The sequence below is a fragment of the Fusarium verticillioides genome, chromosome 6 (genome assembly GCF_000149555.1).
Source record: "Fusarium verticillioides 7600 chromosome 6, whole genome shotgun sequence".
NCBI classification, from domain to species: domain Eukaryota; kingdom Fungi; phylum Ascomycota; class Sordariomycetes; order Hypocreales; family Nectriaceae; genus Fusarium; species Fusarium verticillioides.
The window spans coordinates 560,715-580,353 of record NC_031680.1 but is presented as its reverse complement, the minus strand read 5'-3'; the positions used below and the strand labels follow the sequence as shown (position 1 = coordinate 580,353).

The window sequence follows — 19,639 nt, the reverse complement described above, 5'->3', positions numbered from 1 at the left end:
TTTGAGGAATAAGAATGGAATTTTGTCTAAATGCTATAGAGGCAGGAAAATCCGACTATAAATTGAGCTCGCCATGACCAACTCCAGCATATATAAAGTACGACGACCTAGTCCCAAAGTTGGAGAGTCAGCTCGAGTTGAGACGAACCCGAACTATCCATTGGTAGCATTAATCTCATAACCGATGAGGACTTCAGTGCTCGTACCCTCCCAGCCTCTTGTGCCTGCAGCGCTCAGCATGTAGCGGCTTGTTGGGTCTATGTAGAGACTGGAGATGACGCCTGCACGGGGAGGGCCGGGGATGATGAGGAAAGGGACGCTAGAGTGTTTCATGGACGATTCACGAAGATCGTAGAGACGCATGATATCATGGGAGGCACTGGATACTGTTAGTACAGACTGATAAGAGGGAATGGGGAGGGACTCTACCAGACGAGATGACGGCCGTTTATCATGGGTCTCACGGCACTGACTGCTCCACTGCCCCCGGGAAACTTGAGCGTCCTGTGAGGTTCCCAGTTCCTCTTGGCCTTGTGAATATTATACTCCTCCACCGTCCCGTTGCGACGGCCCGCGTAGATATTGTTGCCCGAGGGACTCCAGCAGGCGCCCATGCACCACGGGGGAACACCATTCCTTGTGCCGATGCGCGCTACGGGACCTTGTTGGCGTCTATCCCAGATCCTTAACGTTCCGTCCATCGCGGCGGAGAGGAACGTTGTATTGGATGTCTGTGTTGGGTCATGATTCGTGGGAGTGTGTGTTGTGAGGAGTAAAGAAGGTGATGTTGGCTCAGACTTGGGGAGTGCGTCCTGAGATGGTTCCGTGGCTTGCGTTGGAGCAGGCACGAGATCGACGTCCATAGCATCGCTTGTATCCTGCGATGGTTCAGGCTGGGGCGGTTCAACGACCGGCCCGGGTTCCGGAACAGGTTCGGGCTCAGGTTCTGGGTCTTTTCCTGCGTCGAGAGCGGCCATGTCTGCTGAATGGTCCATAGCGCTATCATGACCATGGCCGGGCATCACGGCAGCGAATTCATCGTCGTCGTTGCCAAAGGGTTGGTCTTCCTTTGTCTCGCCGAATAAACTCCCCGCGTCACTTCCTCCAAAGAGACTGTCGTGCGCGGGTGAGGCTGCACCGTCACCATCGCCGTTGCTGGGGTTGGCGTTGAACTCGGCGGACATGTCGTCGACTCCATCGTTGGTGAGCGCATCTGTAAAGTTCCCATTCGCTATAGGCGCTGCATTGTTTGTGGTCATTGTTGTTGGAGGCGGTGGTTCATCGTCGTCTTCTGGGATGGGAGCGCCGCTTGCAGGACGGAGTTCAAGAGCTGAGATTTGACCTGCGTTGCCATCGAAGCTTCTGATCGTTTGGCCGGTGTTGAGATCCCAATCAAAGATGTTCTTGTCCCATCCACCGCTGAGAACGCTCTTTTCATCCTGTGCCATTGTCAAGACAGATACAGCGTTTGTGTGCTGCTGCAGACAGTGGATTCTCTTGCCCTCGTCATGTCGAACGCTCTGGAGATTAATGCCGCCAGACTCCAGACCAGATAGCAACCAAAGAGCCTGTGATTGCACAGCAAGAGAGTAAACAGGTGAGAGAATATGTTCCTGGTCTCCCCGTCCCGGAGGCGGCGGCTCCTCGTTCTCCCAGTACGACATGAGTATGCCAGCCTTGGTAACGCTATCCACAAACGGATGCCTCTGCGCAACCGTCAAGGCGAGCTTGCCATTGATGGTATTAGGCCCGTCATATTTACGAATATACCCGTCCGAACCTCCTGTGATCCAGTACCTCAAGTCGGGTGTGATAGCCATGGCGTTGACACTCGTCGATTGCGGCGCCGCCATTGTCGGCACGATGTCGTAGGACGCAGCGCTGATGTACTCGGGGGACGGCTGGGGCCACCGCTTGTCGAGACTCGGGGCGGGTGTAGCTGACTTCCTGGGTTGGGATTGCGAATCGTCGGGTTCAGATTTTATCTGGGTGCTCGTTCGATCGTTTGAGTCTGTGGCAGGCGGCTGGGACTCTTCACCTTCACCGTCTGCATCGGCGTCTGCATCGGCGTTGTCATCGTCGTCATCGTCGTCGTCGTTGTTATCGTCGTTGTTATCGTCGTTGTTATCGTCGTCATCGCCTTCTGCATCTTGATCCTGATCCCCGTTGTCATCAGCGTCCTCCATTGTCTCGTCGACGTCATTGCGGTCGTTATCGTTGTCATTATCGTTGTCGTTGTCGTTGTCCGAGTCAGCTGAGCTGGCGGACAGGCGATCATCGTCTAGGGTGTTCATTATGGGCGCTGGGATGTTAGCTGAGTTTAATTGGTAATTGGGAGGATTGACGAAGGGAGACATGAGGACAACTATGGCGCAACTGATTCAGAGACGTTGTGAGAACCTACCAGTATAATATATCCACCTAGCAAAAGTCTAAAGCATCAATTCATGGAGCACTCTTTCAGCAAAGGATCCAATTGCCAATCGCATTCGAAAGTGTCGCAAAGGGTCTGCAGGCGTGCGCAGGATCGCAGAGTCGTCTTTGAAGCTCTGTAAGCAGTCGCGAGAGATCAGAGAAGAAGTCTGAGGTGTTTGAAGCCAAGATAAGTCAGGTATAGAGGCCAAGGTTTGCGTGCGGTGTCGTTGCAAACTGCGGGGCCGTGATGTATAAAGGTCCAAGTTTAATAAGTTTGGAAGGGAACGGAAGCTCCCTTCGCGCGTCGCGTTTAATTGGGAGTTGGAGATGGCCCGATGTGTCTTAGTGACATGCGGTACGATACGATACTTTGTGGAGCCGAAGCAAGGGGCAAGGGTCTCAAGGTTGGTGTAAGTCAACTCAATTGATCTATCCTATCAATTGATCACTGTATATAACTCTTGCGACAATAGAGGACCATCAGCATTGGCATTGAGTCTGTCAGTCTGCCATTCAGTCCCCGTCAGCTGAGGCCACCCACTTACAATCACTACTACAATCACATCACCCAGCATCAAATCAGTATCAGACAAATATTACAGACAAAGGGGATTTATTGTTGTACTTACCTCTCAAGGTTCAGTCTAGGTCTCTCACTAAGACGTAGCTATCAATACTTACCCTCTTCCTCTCTCCCTCTCCCTCTCTTTCTCACTGATTTATACCAAAAGACTTACCTTACACCAATCTCACCTCTCATTCATTAACTCACTCATCTTCTCTCAGCCACTCACTTCCTCTTCGAATGCCGTCTACTTCCACGACCCTTCGACTCCTTCTTCGAAGACCCCCGACTATTCCGCACAACAACCTCCGTGAGGCTATCATCCGGCACAATCGTCTCTCCACTCCCCGGCCAAACTGTCGGAGCATTACTGCCCCCAAACACCGAAGGCTCCGGCTCCGGCTCCGGCCCATCATCAACGCAATCCCTCCAAGACTGAATCCTAGTCTTTGCACTCTCGGGGACATGCTGAACCGATGGAGTCCAGGCATCTGGAGGAACGGCGGGTGCTTCACGAGGGTTCTCAAAGAACTGCGATGAGCGTACGGACTGAACATCTGCCTCGCGATGGCCTGAATCACCGTGTCCAAAGGTATCAACTGCAAGAAAATCCTCTCCGTCGCCGAGACGATGACGGTGCACGATGAATTCACCTTGAGTCCTCTGATCCCGACGAGGAATGTTTGCAAACAGCGCGTCATTACCAGCGTCATAACTCACCCGATGTCTAAGCCTCTGCTCCTCCGCCATCTCAGCCTCAACCCTTCCCAGAATCCTATTCAGCCCCGAATCTCTATGAACAGGCTCCGGCTTACGCGTGAACGCTGACCCTTCAGAGTGCGACCACTTGGAGCAGATCCTCTGCACGGGCTCACCACTCATAAGCGGTGTCTGCTCATCGTCAGAATGGTCCTCACCGCAGTCACTGCAGTCGCACTCATCTTGTGGCTCCGGAGGAACATCGGCGTACTGGCGCCATTGACGGGCTGTGAGGTTAAGATCCTTCGGGGCGTTTGCGAGGCGGGCTTCGCGGGTTGCTGTTGTGCTGCGTGGGTGACGACGGCAGCGGGAGCTGCGCTTGAGAGAGGGGCCCATTGTCCATTGGCCTAGGGCGTCAAGGAAGCCGACCTTGCGGGTTGAGCGCTTGCTGTGTCTAGACATGATGGGTGAAGGGTCCTGGTGTTTTATTGTGTTGGTTTGTTAGTGAAGCTGAAGATTACCTGAGCTGTGATGTTGTCTACTGTGAGTATTCTCAGAGCTGTTGACGTTGAGGAGGGAAGATGAGATGCTGCGAGGTACTATCATCTTGGTTAAATAGTTATTCATGAAAAGTTGACATTGCTGGAACAATAATGGACTTTGGTGATGTACATGAGGCTGCCACCACTGTCTTCACCCATGTACACCAAGTGAATGAACAAAGGCGCACAACCACGAGATAAGAACAAAGAACAAACAAGCCCATTTTCTTCACCAGCGCATCTTGTATGTTCTCTTCAGGCCAAAGAGTTCATGTAATGACTTCATCATTCACTTGTACGCCGCGGAAGAGTTTTGTCTGGTAATGACTTATCGACTCCCCACCAACTAAGCCATCTATCTCATCATGGTCGGTCTGTAGCTTCAAGGTCAAAGTAAAAACTCAGTGTGTATTACAGCTCAACGCATCGTAACTCGTGACTATATCTACATGCACCCAAATAGATCCAAGACATACATCTCCCTAGACTAGGTACAGTACAGTACATGCCAACCAATTGTCTCAGACACCTCCTCATTTCCCCTACATTCCTCAGCCCAATCCCATATATTTCAGCCTCTGACGCACTCATTCATTCAAATCCGTCCCTTCCGGGTTCTCTATTCCTTTCTTGCTTGTTTCTCTGTCTCTCTTCCTATCCTATCTTACAGCATATGGCTCTTCAGCGTCGCTGTAAATGCGCACCAACCTCGATGCCAGTACACATCTATCCTCACTCACTCTCTCACTAACCACCGGTTTTTGTCCCTTATTCAATCCACCAACCCAAGTTACTCCCATATATTCTCATCCATCAATGACATAAAAGGAAACAAAGGACGACAGGACAGCTGCATCACCCAACTCCACCCTTTTGATCCAGGACCAGGACATGATAAGCCCAATACATTTCTTTCAGCCTGCCGTGACAAGATAAAAAAACAATCCAGATGCCCTCACCTGTCGTCTCGATGAAGGGGTATTATCATTATCTACTAAGGAAAAACAAAAAAAGGAAAATGCTTGCAGGAACACCAAGACGTCCGCAAGGGTTGTTGTTGACTCGATTCAAGGAAAACGTGGGGGAACCCAAAACTGGGCTAGCAAATCAGATGGCTCAGTAATGTCCGAAAGTCAAAGAGTGTGTTGTGGGCGGCTAGCTTAAGCTCATGAGGTGACACGGGGGTCATTGAAATATTGCACCATTCCCCAGCCACTTGTGGCACCGTCGTGCTGCTGGCCAGGCTGCTCGACAACAGAGCCTGTGAGACTCTCCCAGTCGTCAAACAAGACAGGCGGCGGTGCTGGCGAGTACTCAAAGTCCATCATTGACTCACCAGCGTCGTGGCCCTGTGAGTGAGGGGGTGGTGGCAGCTCACGCTTCTCGAGCGGAGAAGGCGCTGGTGGCGGCATCAACGGTGATGTCGAAGGTCCCATCGGTGAGTGGGACGAAGAGTCTGGCGACGGTCTTGAGGGTGAGGGGAATTGTTGAGAGGGCACCATTATCGTGTTTCGGAACGGCGAGTTGAATTGGGTCTGCTGAGGGTCAGGTGAAGGCATCAGAGACTGATGACCTGCGTGGCCCTGGGTTGGCAGCGGCATAAACGACATTCGTGGGTCGTGTGTAAAGCCCTGGGGTCCAAGGCTGGCGTGTGAGTACTGAGGAGAAGGGATTGGTGCTGAGGTAAGAACAATATCGGCCAGGTCGTACGCAACGCTGACAATCCACTGAGCTTCACCTTCATCTCCGGAGAAGAACTCTAGCAGGTCCTGGAGCTGGCCGGGATTCTCGTTCTCGAGGAAACCTTGGGCACGGCCAGTCTTGCTTGGGTGCCAACTGAACTGGGGTCGTCGGCCATTGTACTCGGCCTGCTTGCTCACAACCAAAGCGTCCCAAGCCTCGTGGATCAGAGGCTGGTGGAGTAGACCATACACAACGCGAGAATGCATCCAGTCACCCTTTGTCATACCCGACTCGAAGTGTCGAGCAACGTGTTCGACGTGGCGCTCACGGGCAGGGTGGAGGGCAGAGCAGAAGCCGCACGCCCAGTACTTGCGCTTTCGGAGGAACTTGACCACCTTTTCGGCGTGAGGGCAAGTCTTGCATCCGTGGCATTGCTTGTGATGCTGATTGAACGAGTTGGATCCCCAGAAGCTGCGGTTACATCCAGGCTCGGGACAAGGATACTTGCGCCAGCGCTCGTGAAACTCATCCTCGTGGCGCTTCCAGTCGTACTTGCGCTTGAAGCTGGTCTCACACGAGGTGCACCAATAAATGTTGGTCTTACCAGCTGTGCCGACCGGGGCACTCATGGGACCGAGTCCGTTCAAGGAGCTGGAAGGGGGGATAGGGAGCGGCGCCTGCGATCGGTTGCCAGTAGAAGCGGACTGCCAAGACATCGAAGACTGTCCCGAGTTGGTCGACCAGATGGAAGCATGTCCAGAAGAACCGGAGCTCGTCGAGGAAACCGAGATGCGAGGGCGATGGCTAAACGCAGCTTGCGGGGGAAGAAACATGGCTGGGTTGGGAACTTTTAAGCATCAATGTTAGCAAACTTCTAGGGGCCGGGGTTTCGTTGTTGAGCAAGCTTCACATACAGTTCATATCCTCGGAAATGATTTCGTGCTTAATCTCAGCTGAAGGGGTCGTGGAAGTGGATGGAACGCTATTAGGAGTCGTCGTCACTGTCTGCATACTGGGGCCATTGGAGGCAACAGGAGGCGGAGGAGGGCATCGCATGGGTGGTGGGGGAGCGAGCGAAGCAGTAGGGGCCGTTTGACTCGGGTTGGGAGGTTGCTGGCTAAAGGGAGTCTGCTGAGGTTGAGAAGGAATCGTAGGCATGCCTTGCATGGCTGTCATCGCGCTGAGGTTCAAGTTGAGGCCATGGCCGCCTTCGACCAGCTGGTGCAGAAGCTCCTTGGACATGCCTGAGTCAATCAGGACCTGAAGGTTCTTACGGGCCTCGGCGAGAACATCCTGAGGGTTCGCGTCGTGAGACTGCTGAGGCGAAGGACTCGGTTGCTGCGACATGTTGTGCTGTTGGAAATCGAAGTGTTGCTGAGGGCTGCTGGTCTGACTTGAGTGTCGCTGATTCTGGTTCTGTCTCGGGTCCATGGGCTCCGCTCACATGGAGGGAAAATCTGAATTTCGAGGTGAATCAAGATTGAGGAGCAATGCGATAATATTCGAGTTTCGTCAGCTGATTTTGAAACTTTGAGTTGGATATAACGCGGTTGTTGAAGCGAATGTGGTTGAAGTCGAAGGAGGATGAGCTGATGGATAATACGGGGTAAGGTAGCGAATGAGTAGGTTCCGTTCAGATTTCGGGAACGATTGAACAACGAAGGACAAAAGCGAGAGTTTAAGGTCCCAAGACCTTTGAGCGAGAGTGGATATGAAGCAAAAGAAACAAGAGAGAAACGAAAGAAAAAAAGGTTGGTGACGGTTAGCTTGGAGTTGTGAAGAGACGACGACGGGAGAGGATGGAAGATAATGGGGGATGGGGAGGGTAGTGTAGGAGTAGGCGCAGGCTGCGGCGACAGCGACAGACAGCGACAAGCACAAGCGTTGGTTGGTACAGGCTTGAGGTTACAGGGAGTAGGTATCTCTTGTCGTAGGAGTGGGAGAGTGGGAGTGAGGAACAAGCTAGACTAGGGGTGCTGGAGTCTTCAGACTCGTTCGGTACAAGCACAGTATCCGCCGTAGATTGAGAGATCAGTGGCTGATGGGGGGAGAGAAGACGGAACGAATGGACGGATGCTTGCTGATGGGGCAGAGAGAGGTAGGCTCAGAAAGGTAAAGGGGGCGTGTAGCGCAGCCAGGATATTTCTCCGACTAATTAATGATCGCCTTTGGTGTTTTGTGTGCCTTTTTTGTGTTTTGGTCGGTGTTTAGGGGGTGCAGCAAAGTTGGTCTGTGTAGCTCTGTGCTGCTGCTGTAATTGCGGCTGTCGACAGCTAAGAAACAGCGCTATCGCTGCTGCTGGAAGGAGCTTGTCGCACTGAAGAAGGGGGGCGGGGCCCGATTTGGAGCCCGTGCTTGAAGGCGTCGTTTTGTGATTCTGGCACCACTCGCTCGCCCTCTCACTCAATTCAATGACTGTCTGGCAGTTTGGCTGACTGACTGCCCCAAAAAAGAACCCACGAGACTGGGACTGGGGCAGAACCTAGAAAGGAGCAAATGGGGTCGAAAAATAGAGCTTTAGCCAATCAAAATTGTCCCTGTTGTTTAAAATGGGGCACCACTTTGGTTAGGTTCGGGTACCTTGCTGTTGCGGTCTTTTTGGGGGCCTGTTCCTCTCTTTTTTGGGCTGTAGGCTGTACCAAGCCCCGTCCCGTACTGTCCGGCTCTTGAGCCAGAGTTTCACAAAAATTAATGATTAATGACGAGCCGCGATGGTAGGTTTCCCGTGTGGAAATGAAGAAGGAAGGAAATCCAAGATCACTCATTCAAGTCACTACCCGTGTGCGAGTGAACGAGCTTCCCCAAAAATAGAAGAGCTTATTCCCCCGTGCCGTGTGAGAGTGTAGATGGAACGAACGGGAGAGGAGGAGGAGGAGAATAGAGTGAGTGAGTGAGGGAGTGAGGATGTGGAGGAGGAGAAAATCATCCGGGAGATGGGATCGAGGAAAGATTCAAGGATAAGGTAGGAGATAAAAATCGACAGGTACAGTTGAATTAGTGACGTGACGTACAGGAAGGATCCTATTGATTGACTGAGGTGCATTGCCAATGTACGCCTGCTTACCTTACAGCACGTTGTGCTTCACTACCGAAGTCCCTATTCGCGGATGAAGCCGTTGTAGAAGCACGTAGCCAGGTAGGTAGGCAATGTAATGGAGAGCGCTACTGTCATCATCTGAATGGCTCCCGTCGATTCGTTTCGATAACCGCTCTACTAAGCAAACAGCGACGATCTCACTCACATCCCCTCCCTATCCCCATCTATCCATCTCATCTTTGCCTCGTCTCTCAACTCATCACGATCTCTCTTCTGGAGCGTCATAACAACGAGATCTCCCTCTCTCGCGCCGTCGACCGACAGGCGGGACCTGATGGGCGAACGAGACAGGCACATCCCTGTTCTGTTTGGGTCGAAGCGGTACCAGGGGTCAATGACGAGCCCAGGAGCCAGGACAGGGGGTCTTGCAGCAGAAACCGGCCTAGCCAAGACCAGAAGCCAAGCCAAGCACCAAGCCAACAGGAGCTGGGGGGGACTCAGAACCAGGTCCTGGCAGTCAATCAATCCCAAGAACGCATCGATGGATGGTGGGAGCTTTGAGTCAAAACAGCCAGCGACAGAAAAGGCGCCAGCTCACTTGTTACATGACAGACAGCCAAAACATCTCGTGATGGTGTATCAGTGTGTGCTGTAGCCATACAAACAAGAAATACTGGTGTTTCACCACATATTGACTCTAAAGATAGCAGCAATTCGATTACCTGCCTGCTTGCTTGTGTTCAAGTTTGCGTTGTCGCTTTTAATGCAATGTCTCTCTGTCTTGGCTGATCAAGGAAATAGGATTGATTGCCCCTGTCCCGCGCATCGGCTGCAGGCACAGAGCGACAAGAATCGACATGGGGTCGTGTTCGGGAGACCGAGAAGCGAGAGTCCTATCTGTTCTGTATGTCATTGAGAAGAGAAGGAAGGCCGTAATGAATCTGTTGAGAATGCGAATTTCCCATGACACGAGCATCGCATATGATCGATCCACAGAGACAAGATCCATTGCCCATGAACATTACAATAAGGCGGCGCCCTTTGCCCAAGCGTCCTTGTGCTAAAGAGCCCGGTTGCTGATCCTGGGCTGTCTACTTCCAAATCCCTTCTCTCTGCTCCGGGGTTTCGCTCGATCAAGGTAGTAACCTCCGTGGGCACGTCCCTTGTTATCAGAGCTGTTCTTTGCTAGCTGACGATGATAGGGATTACCACGTTTTTCTGGGCAATCTCTGGGATTGAACCAGTCAATCAGATCAATTTTGGGCTACCCGTAGGTCCCGTAGAGGCACACACTTCTTTTAGCCACCCAGGTCAAAACGTGCTCCCAGCCTTTCTGGGCGGAAAATGCTGATCTGATCTGGCTCTTGAACCCGGAACCCGCGCTGTAACAGCTATGCTCACCTGAAACAGCAACGGCAAGGAACAAACAGCCATCAATTCAAGGGTCGCGATCCAAAACGGCCAGCCAGCAGCCAGCCTAGCCAGGCAGAGAAGAGTTTACTGTGTAGTAGTGTCTGCACTGGAATGAGACAGAAGATAACCGTCGACGCCGCCCGTCGAGCGTTTCGAAACGGTTTTCCGCCAATCAGCCACTACCTGTATTTGGTCCGAGGGGAAGGCCCCGACGAGAAAAGGAGCAACATCCTTGGCTCGAATGATGTCGTGTCCGTGGCTCTATATTAACATGGGTAGCGACCGAAAAGAAGAAAAGAATACTGTATCCGTACCTAGAAGAGGGTCTCTCCCGTTTTTTGAAGGGTCGGGTCAGGTTGGTTGTTACGCTGAAAAGAGTTCCGCTGTGAGGTTACAGCGGCTGTCGAACTATCAGGCATGGATCATGACATGTGCCGGGCCAAGACCAGACCATTCATTCAAATCATAAATGACCAGGTAACGATAATTCACTTCCTTCGGTCAGGTCAGCATTCAACATCCGGATTACAGCTCGATTTCAAAGCGTCCAGGATGATCAACAAGCCTGTCTGTCTGTTACTGTGGCTGGGTCTGAAGCTGAGGCTGGAGCTGGGGGTCGGGGTTGGTTGAGCGACTGGGCTTACTGTTAGTAGGCTAGCCTTTCTGACCTGTAGTGATTTATGGCACCATCGTGTCTGCACTTCAACGTCGCACCTTGACGCCTCTCCAATCAGCCCGGACTGAACTGGTTTCTACCTGATCAAATGCCAGTATCCGTAACTCTCATCAGAGAGAAACGCAAGGGGCAGACGAGCAACGCAACGCTGTGGTTGGATCTGCTATACAGTACAAACTAACAGCAATTACCATGAGTGAGTCTAGCTCTCAACCCCTGGATGCCGCTGTCATCATCGTCATCGCTTACCTATCTCCTCCCGTCTTGGCCTCTCCACGCGCAACGAACGACAAGGCAAACGCCGAAGGACCCTCAATGAGTTTGCGTTTTCGTCTGCTCCCTTTTTTTTTTTCGAGCGAGGCGAATTGACCTGGTACCTCTCAGCACTGTAATTGAAAGTTCCCCGGCCGGGCATTAAGCAACATTGATGATGAACTAGGGTCTTTAATGCGTCCCAGCACAGGGGTAAGCTTTTACTGGCGCGGCACATGTGGAAATTGCCTGACTCTTGTCAGGATGAAGACAACAAACAACTTAAACGAGCCCAACCGAGCTCAACAGCCTCAGCTCGGCTGTCTGCATCTGCAAATGGTGTCTACCGTATCTGCAACAAGAGGAAATATCCCGCTGCTGTCAATCGTCAAAAAACTTGTCTTGGCTCTGGGAGATTAAACCAGAAGCTAACTAGCAGTAAAGCTTGGGTCACGCACGCACTGTTCAAGTTCGAGAAGCTCGCTCGCTCGCTCTTACGTGCATCATTTCGCGTATCACGACTCCCCATGTCCCGCCCCCTTTCGCCGGCCGTTGAGTCCATTCTGACCGACAGACAGAACAGAAAAGCAATGAAACCATGACGATCCAAGAGGTCGAGAACCTTGATGATGACGATGTTAGAGTTGCATCCCGCCCTGACAACGCTCTGTCGGCGCCGATTAGACTCCCTAGCAAACATCTGATTCATTACCCACAGTTCACGACATTGCTCCAGCAAACCCGCGTATAGAGTTATATTTTCTTTTTCATGGTCGCATCGTTAAGGTACTGGTCTTTGAGTTTATCCATATCTGCTCTAGTCAGGGACCAGAGGTTACATATCATCATCACATGAACCGATCAACGACGCTATCATGTTCTGGGCATGGTCGCCGAGACTCGTGGTCTGTGCTTTTAATTTCAACCCAAGGGCACAAAGTCACGAGAATCCTCAATCAAATGTCGTCGTCGAGTTCCGCTCGCTCTATTAGAGACACGCACTTATGCAGCCACTGATTGTGTCTAGCTTGTGTTCTTCAATGACGGCTAAAATCTCCTTAGGCACATACATATCCACAACACAACGTGATTCAGTCCATTTGCGGATCCCATTTCGTATTCCAGCATTAAAAGCAGATCATATGCAACAAGCATTGGATGTCGCTGCTGAAGACCCTTTTCTAACCCATCCCTTGGATTGGGTTCATGTTTCTATGTTTAACCATGAACACTACAATGTACAATGTGTCACTGTCCCACATCGACCAAAACTCTTTCTCGTCTTAATAAGCTCTTTGTACTCGTCTGCATTTATTTTTAATTGTATCGTTGCTTTTAGTCCTCCCGCATTTCCCGTTCAGCCCCCTCTTCAACAGAGAAAAATCACCAACGTCAAACGTTTCACCATCCTTGGCTCGGGTACCTACGCACCGCATCGCGCAGCACACAATTACCCAGCTGAGATAGCCCGGAGATAAAAAAGACACACAGAGAGAGGCACGGTAAGAAATAGGGGATGAAGGGTGTGGTTTTTTTTTTTTTTTTAAGCATGGTACCTTGCTCGGGAACAGAACGTTTCTATACCAAAGGAGCGATATACCGTCCATACCCTGGCCGTTTTGGTATATATAAAAGGGCAAATATGTATTGCATGCAAGGGACCGGCGTAGCACCACGTTTTTTTGCGAGATAACATTTCCGGCAATTCGTTCACCGTCTCTTTCGAGAAGATGTTGTCTCTTCTCTTTTTTTTCAGCTGAAAAGATTCTCTCAACATAAGGGAAACGACTGTTGAACACAACAGCCCACTGCACGCTCCTCCAAATCAACATGAAACCAGCCTCCAAACGCACCGGCTCCGAGTGCGCCACCTCCTCCACACCCCGGCACCTCCGTCTTTGTCGTTCGTCGTGCAAATGGAAGCCGCAGAGTCCCGAACGGAATCGGGGTCTTTTCTCCCTCCTTACGGACCCTACATACTCTGTCAGGTACCGTTCCATCTACAGGGGCTTCATGTTCTCGGCCGAGCACTGCCACGCGCACTGGAGTCGAGCTGGCTCGAGTTGAGTTGAGTTGAGTTCCATTCGCTTGCTTGCCTTTCACTTGGCCTACACCCCGCTCCACCCCCTTTCCACTAAAACGTCACCGATTTTCTAGTCCCGATCCTAGTTCGCCGTTACTTTTCTTGGATGATTACATTTCGTTTCCTTATTAAACTATAGAGAAGAAGAGATAGAGACAAAAAATAACTCGTACAGTGATCAAGGTGTAACTGATCGTCAGGTTTGTGCTCTCGTCCGTGCGAACCCTTGCAATCGTCGTCCATCTAAGACACCCGCACCACCCAGAGTTGAAAGCCCAAAACCCCCCATCAGGGACGATCAGAGAAACACTATGCCTGATCGCTCCGAATGGGATCGGAGAGGAGGGCTCCAACTTTCGATCTTAGGCTTGGGCTTGGGGCTTTGGGGAAAGACCAGACCGCACGGGCAGAGCTGAAGAGCAATCGTGCAACACCGGCGCGAGAGTTGTATTCCAAATCGGGTATTCATCAAAGTCAAAAGTCAATGCTCGCATGGCTAGCCGTCCTTTGCCCATCTGCCGATCGTATATGCTATGGCCCGTAATGTTTACTTGGAAGAAAAAGTTGTTTCCAAAACGTCCAGTAGCCGAGATCGTCAGCCGACATGTCTCGGCGAAGTATAATCTTCAATGTACATGAGACGACATGGTCCGCTTTCCAAGCCAAGTTCAGTGCAGTGAGTGAGTACGTAGTACACTTTATGCACTCGTGCTAAAGTAGTAGTTCTCCCAGAGGTACTCGTAGTCCTCGAGGATACCACCGATGAAGGAGGGCATTCTCTTGGTTACACCTCCGACGACTCCCTTGGTGATGTTCTCGTATGCGGCGCCCCTCATCGCCCACCAACCCATGGCCCAACCACGCTTACTCCATTCTTCCCGCTCAAGGGATGTAGTTCGTAGCCCTCGGTCTCGTAATTGCCGGGCAGCATACTCGACTGCAAAGCCGATCAACCAAGGGGTCCAGTTCTTCTTGTCGCCACCTCTCCTGATGTTGTAGGCCATGGCTGAAGCGTAGATAAGCGGTGACAGGATCTGCAGTATCTCAGCACCCTGACCACTTCCCTGTAGTTGATTGAGGAGCTTGGTCGCGGGTTTGATGTCGTCAGCTGTAAGCACGCGACCCAGCAGATACGAGCTGATGTCTCCTCCCTCTGGTAATGATGGTAAACTCATTCCTGTTCGGGGCATGGTCCATTCACGCTCGTGCGCGGGTTTCATGTCCCGCGAAGATCCTGACACAGAACCGTTCACCGAAACGTCGTCCATGAGTTCACTTTCACTTCTGTATGCAATCTCTTCCTCTTCATCCGTGGCCGCATCTTCAGGGATGGGCTCGCGTTCAGGCAGCACAGGCGTGACCAGTGGACGCGACCGTGTGATGCGCAGGAGCAGAAGACGGCAGAAGGCCTTAAGTGCTTCCAGAATCACGACTACTTTCCACCGTGACTTCTCGCCACCTCGTCGTTTGGCTGTCATCTCCCATAGCATCTCTGTGTAGATGATCATTTGCAAAAACATAGCTATTCTTCGGTATGCACCACTCCGTTGCGTCCAATATCGTGTATATCGAGCATGTGCTGATGGCATGCTCGCCATCGGCAGACGCGCGATGGCCTTTTGGAGGAGAGAGTCATGGTAGAGAGATAGAAGTTGAACACCAGAGTGGATTGACTCTGATGCGATTTCGGCATCGCGAAAGCGGCCTATCCATTCATTAGAAACAGCTCCAAGCTTGAGCACTCAGCCCGGACAAGCTTACCTGGAATTATATATGTTAAGCTCCGTAGAGCGCTCTCAATCTGTGACACCTGACCGGCATTCTTGGTTATGAACTCCTCATACGTAGACAGCCATTTGGGCGGTAATGACAGAATGCGACCGAGCGAAGGTTTCTTCTTTTGTTTATTCGTCGTAGCAGATGGTAATGTAGTAGGATTCGCAGCCGAAGCAGGCACGTCGCGCTTCAGAGGAGGGTCCATATTCTCCGTCTCTCCAGCCGGTCGGCGATGATCGGACAAGGGGAGCAGCGATGATAAAGGAGCGGAGCGCGCGTGAAGTCGGTCGTTGGCGGGATTGGAATCAGTCGCCAGCCATGACGCGCTATCGGCGGTATTGATAGGGACGATGATGGTGATAGATAGTCGGTGATGATGGAATGAATGAGTGGGAGAGAGGTGCTGCCAGCTCAGCACAGCTGCATTGGGCTTGGGGATTCGCTTTGGCCCGCCGAACCCCGAGGCACAGGCACGTCACTTCCCGTCCAAGTGCCTGCCCTCGCTCAGAATGTGGAGGTGGCGCGTGCCTGAGGCCGACGACCTCGGCATCTGCGCCCGAGGTAGATACCCTAAACTTGGCAGTTGAAAGGGATGAATGAGAGTGAGAATAAGGGCAGATAATGGTACATATGGCCTCAAATACTATTCTTATAGGACCCCAGTACCTTTCTGATGATGATTTACTTATAGTGTATCTCTATACTGTAGTTTTGCAGTCTGCTTGTGGCCAATTGCTGATTGCACGTGAAAATAGCATGAGTCGACAAACAATGACTCGATGCTACCAAATTGACAGCAGTATAAAACAGCAAATACTGGTCAAACAAAGTAACAAAAACCGCAATCTACATATATCAGTCTTGCGACATGAGCCTTGACTCAGCCAGAGTGTTTTGCCGGTTCATGCAACCATTGAACGATGAACGAGGTTCACAGCGGACGCTATCAACACGTCTCGATAACGTCAAATTACTAGAACTCCCTAAAACAAGTCGTAAGATCCATAATGGCCATCGTCGTAGCATAAAAGCACGCACGCCAAAACTCCCACGCTTGCTATCTATCCAAGTCCTCCTCTAACCCATCAAAACTCCCTTAACAAACTCCCGAAAGAATCGACACCGACTCCGAGATAGGCTGTCTATGCCAATTCAACTGCCCGTCCTCGCCAACCATGAACGCCGCTACCTCCTCAATGAGCTCCCACTCCCCCGTGGCCTGATTCTTCTCCGCATACCGAAATATAATGTTCATCCCCAGATCCTCAAAGACGAGCTCTCTCCTCCTCAGTCGTAACCACTGCTCGTCTTCATCGCCCTCCATTGCGTTCATGGCTTCGACTTCAAGGTTCTTCAGGGCGATGGCGCGGAAGACACGACTGTCACGGAGGGCGTTGCGGATGGGATATTTCCCTAGAATGCGAATGGCGTCGTGTTTGACTTCTGGATCGCGGCAGCCGAATGCTGAAACGAAGAGGGGCCATGTCCAGCCTGAGTCCATTGCGAAACCGCAGTTGGGACGGGATGCGATTAGAGTCTCGGCAATGGCGTTGAGCTCCCGGTATTGTGGCGTGAGGTCCTTTGCTGTTTCGACGCCAGAGTATCGTGGCATGGCGGTGTAAATGTAAAGGATGAGAAACTCGATATGGAAGTTGATCGCTTGTAGATACGACTGCTCATCGTTCTGGCGATTGTCCTGCGCGGTTTGAAGCAGGGGACTGAAGGATGTTGACCATCGCTGAAGCCAATGCCTGGATTCCTCCAGAAACTTTGAGATCCGCGGGTTTTGCCTCACGCTGTCTAGCTTCATTTCCAGTTCCCTCATATCTCTCACTTTGGTCAAAGCAAGCTGCGCCGTCGTCGCTGTCAGAAGAGGAATGTACTGCACAAGCTGCCTCTGCAGTAACGTCCAGTAACCATGGGCTTCGTCCAACGAGCTGAAAACAGCCGGCATATCCTCAATCACCCTGATGTTCGTCTGCTTCGGCCTGAAGTATGGTGAGTGCTTCGTGAATGGAGCAATACCCGGGGGCCTCTGCGGAGGCGCTCCAGGAGGTGTTTGCTGGTCTGACATGGCCTGCGGGCTCGCTTGGCTCTGTGGACTCGGAAGACCAACTGGGTTCTGTTGACTTGAAGATGCGTTCGCCCACGGCGTACCAGGCTGACTTGGTGGACTCGATACCGAGCGAGGACTGGCCGTTTGTGAGGGAGGAGCCTGCTTTGCGGCGACTGCGGGCGGTTTCGGTGGGAAGAAGAACTTCTTATACGAGCCCATAAATGATCGTGACTGGAGTTCCAGGGGTTTGTAACAATCAAGGATCTCCTGGACTAGAGCAGGAGGCGCCGGGGCGATTCTGACAAGACTGGGAGCTTTGTCGGTACAAGCCGCAAGCTCGTTCAGCATACTGAAGCCGTGAGTGATGTGCTTGAGAGCTGCAGGCATGTTTCCCCGTTGCGCTTCGAAGCAGATGAACAGCAGAGACGCCAACATCGCTGTCCGGAGACCCTCTTTCGTTGGTCTGGCTCTGGCTTGCAGTTGTAGAGCCTCGCAGTAGTAGACAATTGCGTTGAGGTAGTGCTTATTGTCGCCTGCAAGTTCATTCCCTGGTGAAGATGCTTCAAACTCAACGTTGGAAGCTTTACGTAGTGCACCTACTGCCATAGCGGCATACCTCAGTGACGGTTCCTGTAGTGTAAGTTGAGGCATTGTAGTCGTCCATAATCTTGAGTCTCCGAGTCCTCCACTAAGGAACCCGACACTAAGAGCCGACCATTCGTCAAAGTAAGATCGCTGCTCACTACTTGTGAAGCAGATGGTGTTGATTGCAGGTTCTTCGGGGATTGTCGGTGGTCTTGCTTTCACAACAGCCGTTGAACCTGTAGTAATCTTGATCTTGGACGTTGCACGGGATTTAGTCGCAGAATTCGCTGTTGCTTTTGATCTTGAGGCGGTTGAGCGCGGACGAGGTTCGGTGGCGCTCTCGGCGGGTGTAGCTGCTGCGTCGCCATAGCCATCGCATGAGCCTCGCCATTTTAAACAATTGAGACAGGCTGGTTTAGTCTCGTCGCATTTGACATGTCGTTTTCTTCACGATGTTAGTGCCTTTCTTTACGCCATCTGCACCCCAAGGAATTGAGTTCATGCGACCCAACTGCATGGCATGACACTTACTTGCCTAAGAAGCCATTAGTAACAGACTCACGGAAGACATGCACCAAACTCACATGTAGCACAGCCCGTGCGAGCTCTACTGGAGCTTCGTCTTGTATGTCGTGCCCTTGTCTCAAGTGCAAATCGATGCGTACCAGCCCTTGAAGCCGTCGCATTTGCAGATCTCTCAGTGTCTGTACTCGAAGAAGAACTAAAAGTCAGGACGGAAAGTCAGCTCAGCTCGGATCCATATTGTGTGCGACAAGGGTTTCTGGCTTACGGCGCCGAGCTGTTGGATCGCCCTCCAGTGATAGGGATCGAGAACTGGATCTCCATGATTTACAGGTACCAGGGGTTCCACCAACAAACAGAACAGAAAAACCCCAAGACAGAATAGACACGACTTGCTTGTTGGTTCAAGGCTCGAAAGGGAAGATCGTTTGTGTGAGGAGAAGCCCGCTCGCGCAGAGACGAGAAGCCGTTCTGGTAAAGTAGAACGGGGGGGGACCAGCTCGGTACTCGGTTTTGGAGCTTACAGGGGACGGGCCTTGATGTACCGACTGGACCCAACTCTGCTGTGCTGTGCTGTGCCGTACCTGGCTAAGCCAAAGTGCAGAGCCTATCGGTGGAAGCTTTCAACGTCAGCGGCGTTTGTCATGAGGTGAGACCCCGAAATTGAGTGGGATGATAGCAACGGCACACTCGAAGAAGAGATATTATTCTCACGTGTGAAGAAGAGAAGCAACGAGTTCATTAATTAGAAGAAGAAGCAGGGGGGAAAGGGAGAGGGCGAATGTGGAGAGAGCCAAGCAAGATGAAGCAAGGTTTATATTTGTTAGTCACCTCCACCAGACGTTGAATTGACTTTTTGAGGAGATAATCTTGATAATTGAGCTGAGTCTTTTAACAGCTGATAGCTAAACTTACCAATTTTTGACGTGTCTAAAGGGATCTAGAAGCTCAATTACCTGTAACGGCGGTTCCGTTGATCGCTGGGCGGACGAGGCAAGACGGTATATGGATCAGGATGTGTTTGGTTTAGCTGCCGGGTTGTGGGGGGGAACCGGGTCTGATCACTGGCGGGGATAGAGTTCCTTGATTGGATGATTCTGCGATGATTGGTGTGAATACGGCGGTTATTGTGGTTAAAGATAAAAACTTATGATATGCATTCTGCTGTTGATATCTCTCATATCTCGGTATTCAGAAGCTGACTTGAGATTATAAATTACATTACGGCATGTTTGTTCGATACATGGGAAGAGTAATCAGCCTTACTATAATAGTTTATGTTTTAATTAAATGAATTCTTCTAAAACGAGTGCGTCATGAATTAAGAACAAGAAC

General features: G+C 51.4%; 6 protein-coding genes across 7 annotated transcripts; 1 reads left to right on the top strand and 5 right to left on the bottom strand.

The window, feature by feature from the left end:
- Positions 1 to 2,674, bottom strand: FVEG_13113 (transcriptional activator SPT8). Its single transcript, XM_018902491.1, has 3 exons — positions 2,405 to 2,674; positions 430 to 2,302; positions 1 to 379 (listed from the first exon to the last, which is right to left on the bottom strand). The coding sequence occupies exons 2-3, from the start codon at positions 2,292 to 2,294 to the stop codon at positions 154 to 156; spliced, it is 2,091 nt and encodes a 696-aa protein (XP_018761250.1). The 5' UTR covers positions 2,295 to 2,302; positions 2,405 to 2,674; the 3' UTR covers positions 1 to 153.
- A 531-nt stretch (positions 2,675 to 3,205) lies between these two features.
- Positions 3,206 to 4,141, bottom strand: FVEG_13114 (hypothetical protein; the record flags this gene model as incomplete). The annotated part of the gene is made up of 1 exon (XM_018902492.1): positions 3,206 to 4,141. The coding sequence occupies one exon, from the start codon at positions 4,139 to 4,141 to the stop codon at positions 3,206 to 3,208; it is 936 nt and encodes a 311-aa protein (XP_018761251.1).
- A 379-nt stretch (positions 4,142 to 4,520) lies between these two features.
- Positions 4,521 to 10,906, bottom strand: FVEG_13115 (hypothetical protein). Of its 2 annotated transcripts, XM_018902494.1 has the most exons (3): positions 8,485 to 10,808; positions 6,819 to 8,419; positions 4,610 to 6,751 (listed from the first exon to the last, which is right to left on the bottom strand). In XM_018902494.1, the coding sequence occupies exons 2-3, from the start codon at positions 7,333 to 7,335 to the stop codon at positions 5,388 to 5,390; spliced, it is 1,881 nt and encodes a 626-aa protein (XP_018761253.1). In that variant the 5' UTR covers positions 7,336 to 8,419; positions 8,485 to 10,808; the 3' UTR covers positions 4,610 to 5,387. The 2 variants fall into 2 exon arrangements, with proteins under 2 accessions (XP_018761252.1, XP_018761253.1); XM_018902493.1 differs by having other exon boundaries at positions 4,521 to 6,751; positions 6,819 to 10,906.
- FVEG_17453 (hypothetical protein) lies at positions 10,793 to 14,000 on the top strand. Its single transcript, XM_018906708.1, has 2 exons — positions 10,793 to 11,495; positions 11,546 to 14,000. The coding sequence occupies exon 2, from the start codon at positions 12,287 to 12,289 to the stop codon at positions 12,758 to 12,760; it is 474 nt and encodes a 157-aa protein (XP_018761254.1). The 5' UTR covers positions 10,793 to 11,495; positions 11,546 to 12,286; the 3' UTR covers positions 12,761 to 14,000.
- On the bottom strand, positions 12,459 to 15,802 carry FVEG_13116 (hypothetical protein). The gene is made up of 2 exons (XM_018902495.1): positions 15,127 to 15,802; positions 12,459 to 15,070 (listed from the first exon to the last, which is right to left on the bottom strand). Exons 1-2 carry the CDS (start codon positions 15,344 to 15,346, stop codon positions 14,064 to 14,066), a joined length of 1,227 nt encoding a protein of 408 aa, XP_018761255.1. The 5' UTR covers positions 15,347 to 15,802; the 3' UTR covers positions 12,459 to 14,063.
- Positions 15,803 to 15,980: 178 nt separating this feature from the next.
- On the bottom strand, positions 15,981 to 19,137 carry FVEG_13117 (hypothetical protein). Its single transcript, XM_018902496.1, has 4 exons — positions 18,573 to 19,137; positions 18,367 to 18,503; positions 18,314 to 18,317; positions 15,981 to 18,227 (listed from the first exon to the last, which is right to left on the bottom strand). Exons 1-4 carry the CDS (start codon positions 18,626 to 18,628, stop codon positions 16,238 to 16,240), a joined length of 2,187 nt encoding a protein of 728 aa, XP_018761256.1. The 5' UTR covers positions 18,629 to 19,137; the 3' UTR covers positions 15,981 to 16,237.
- Positions 19,138 to 19,639: the final 502 nt, after the last annotated feature.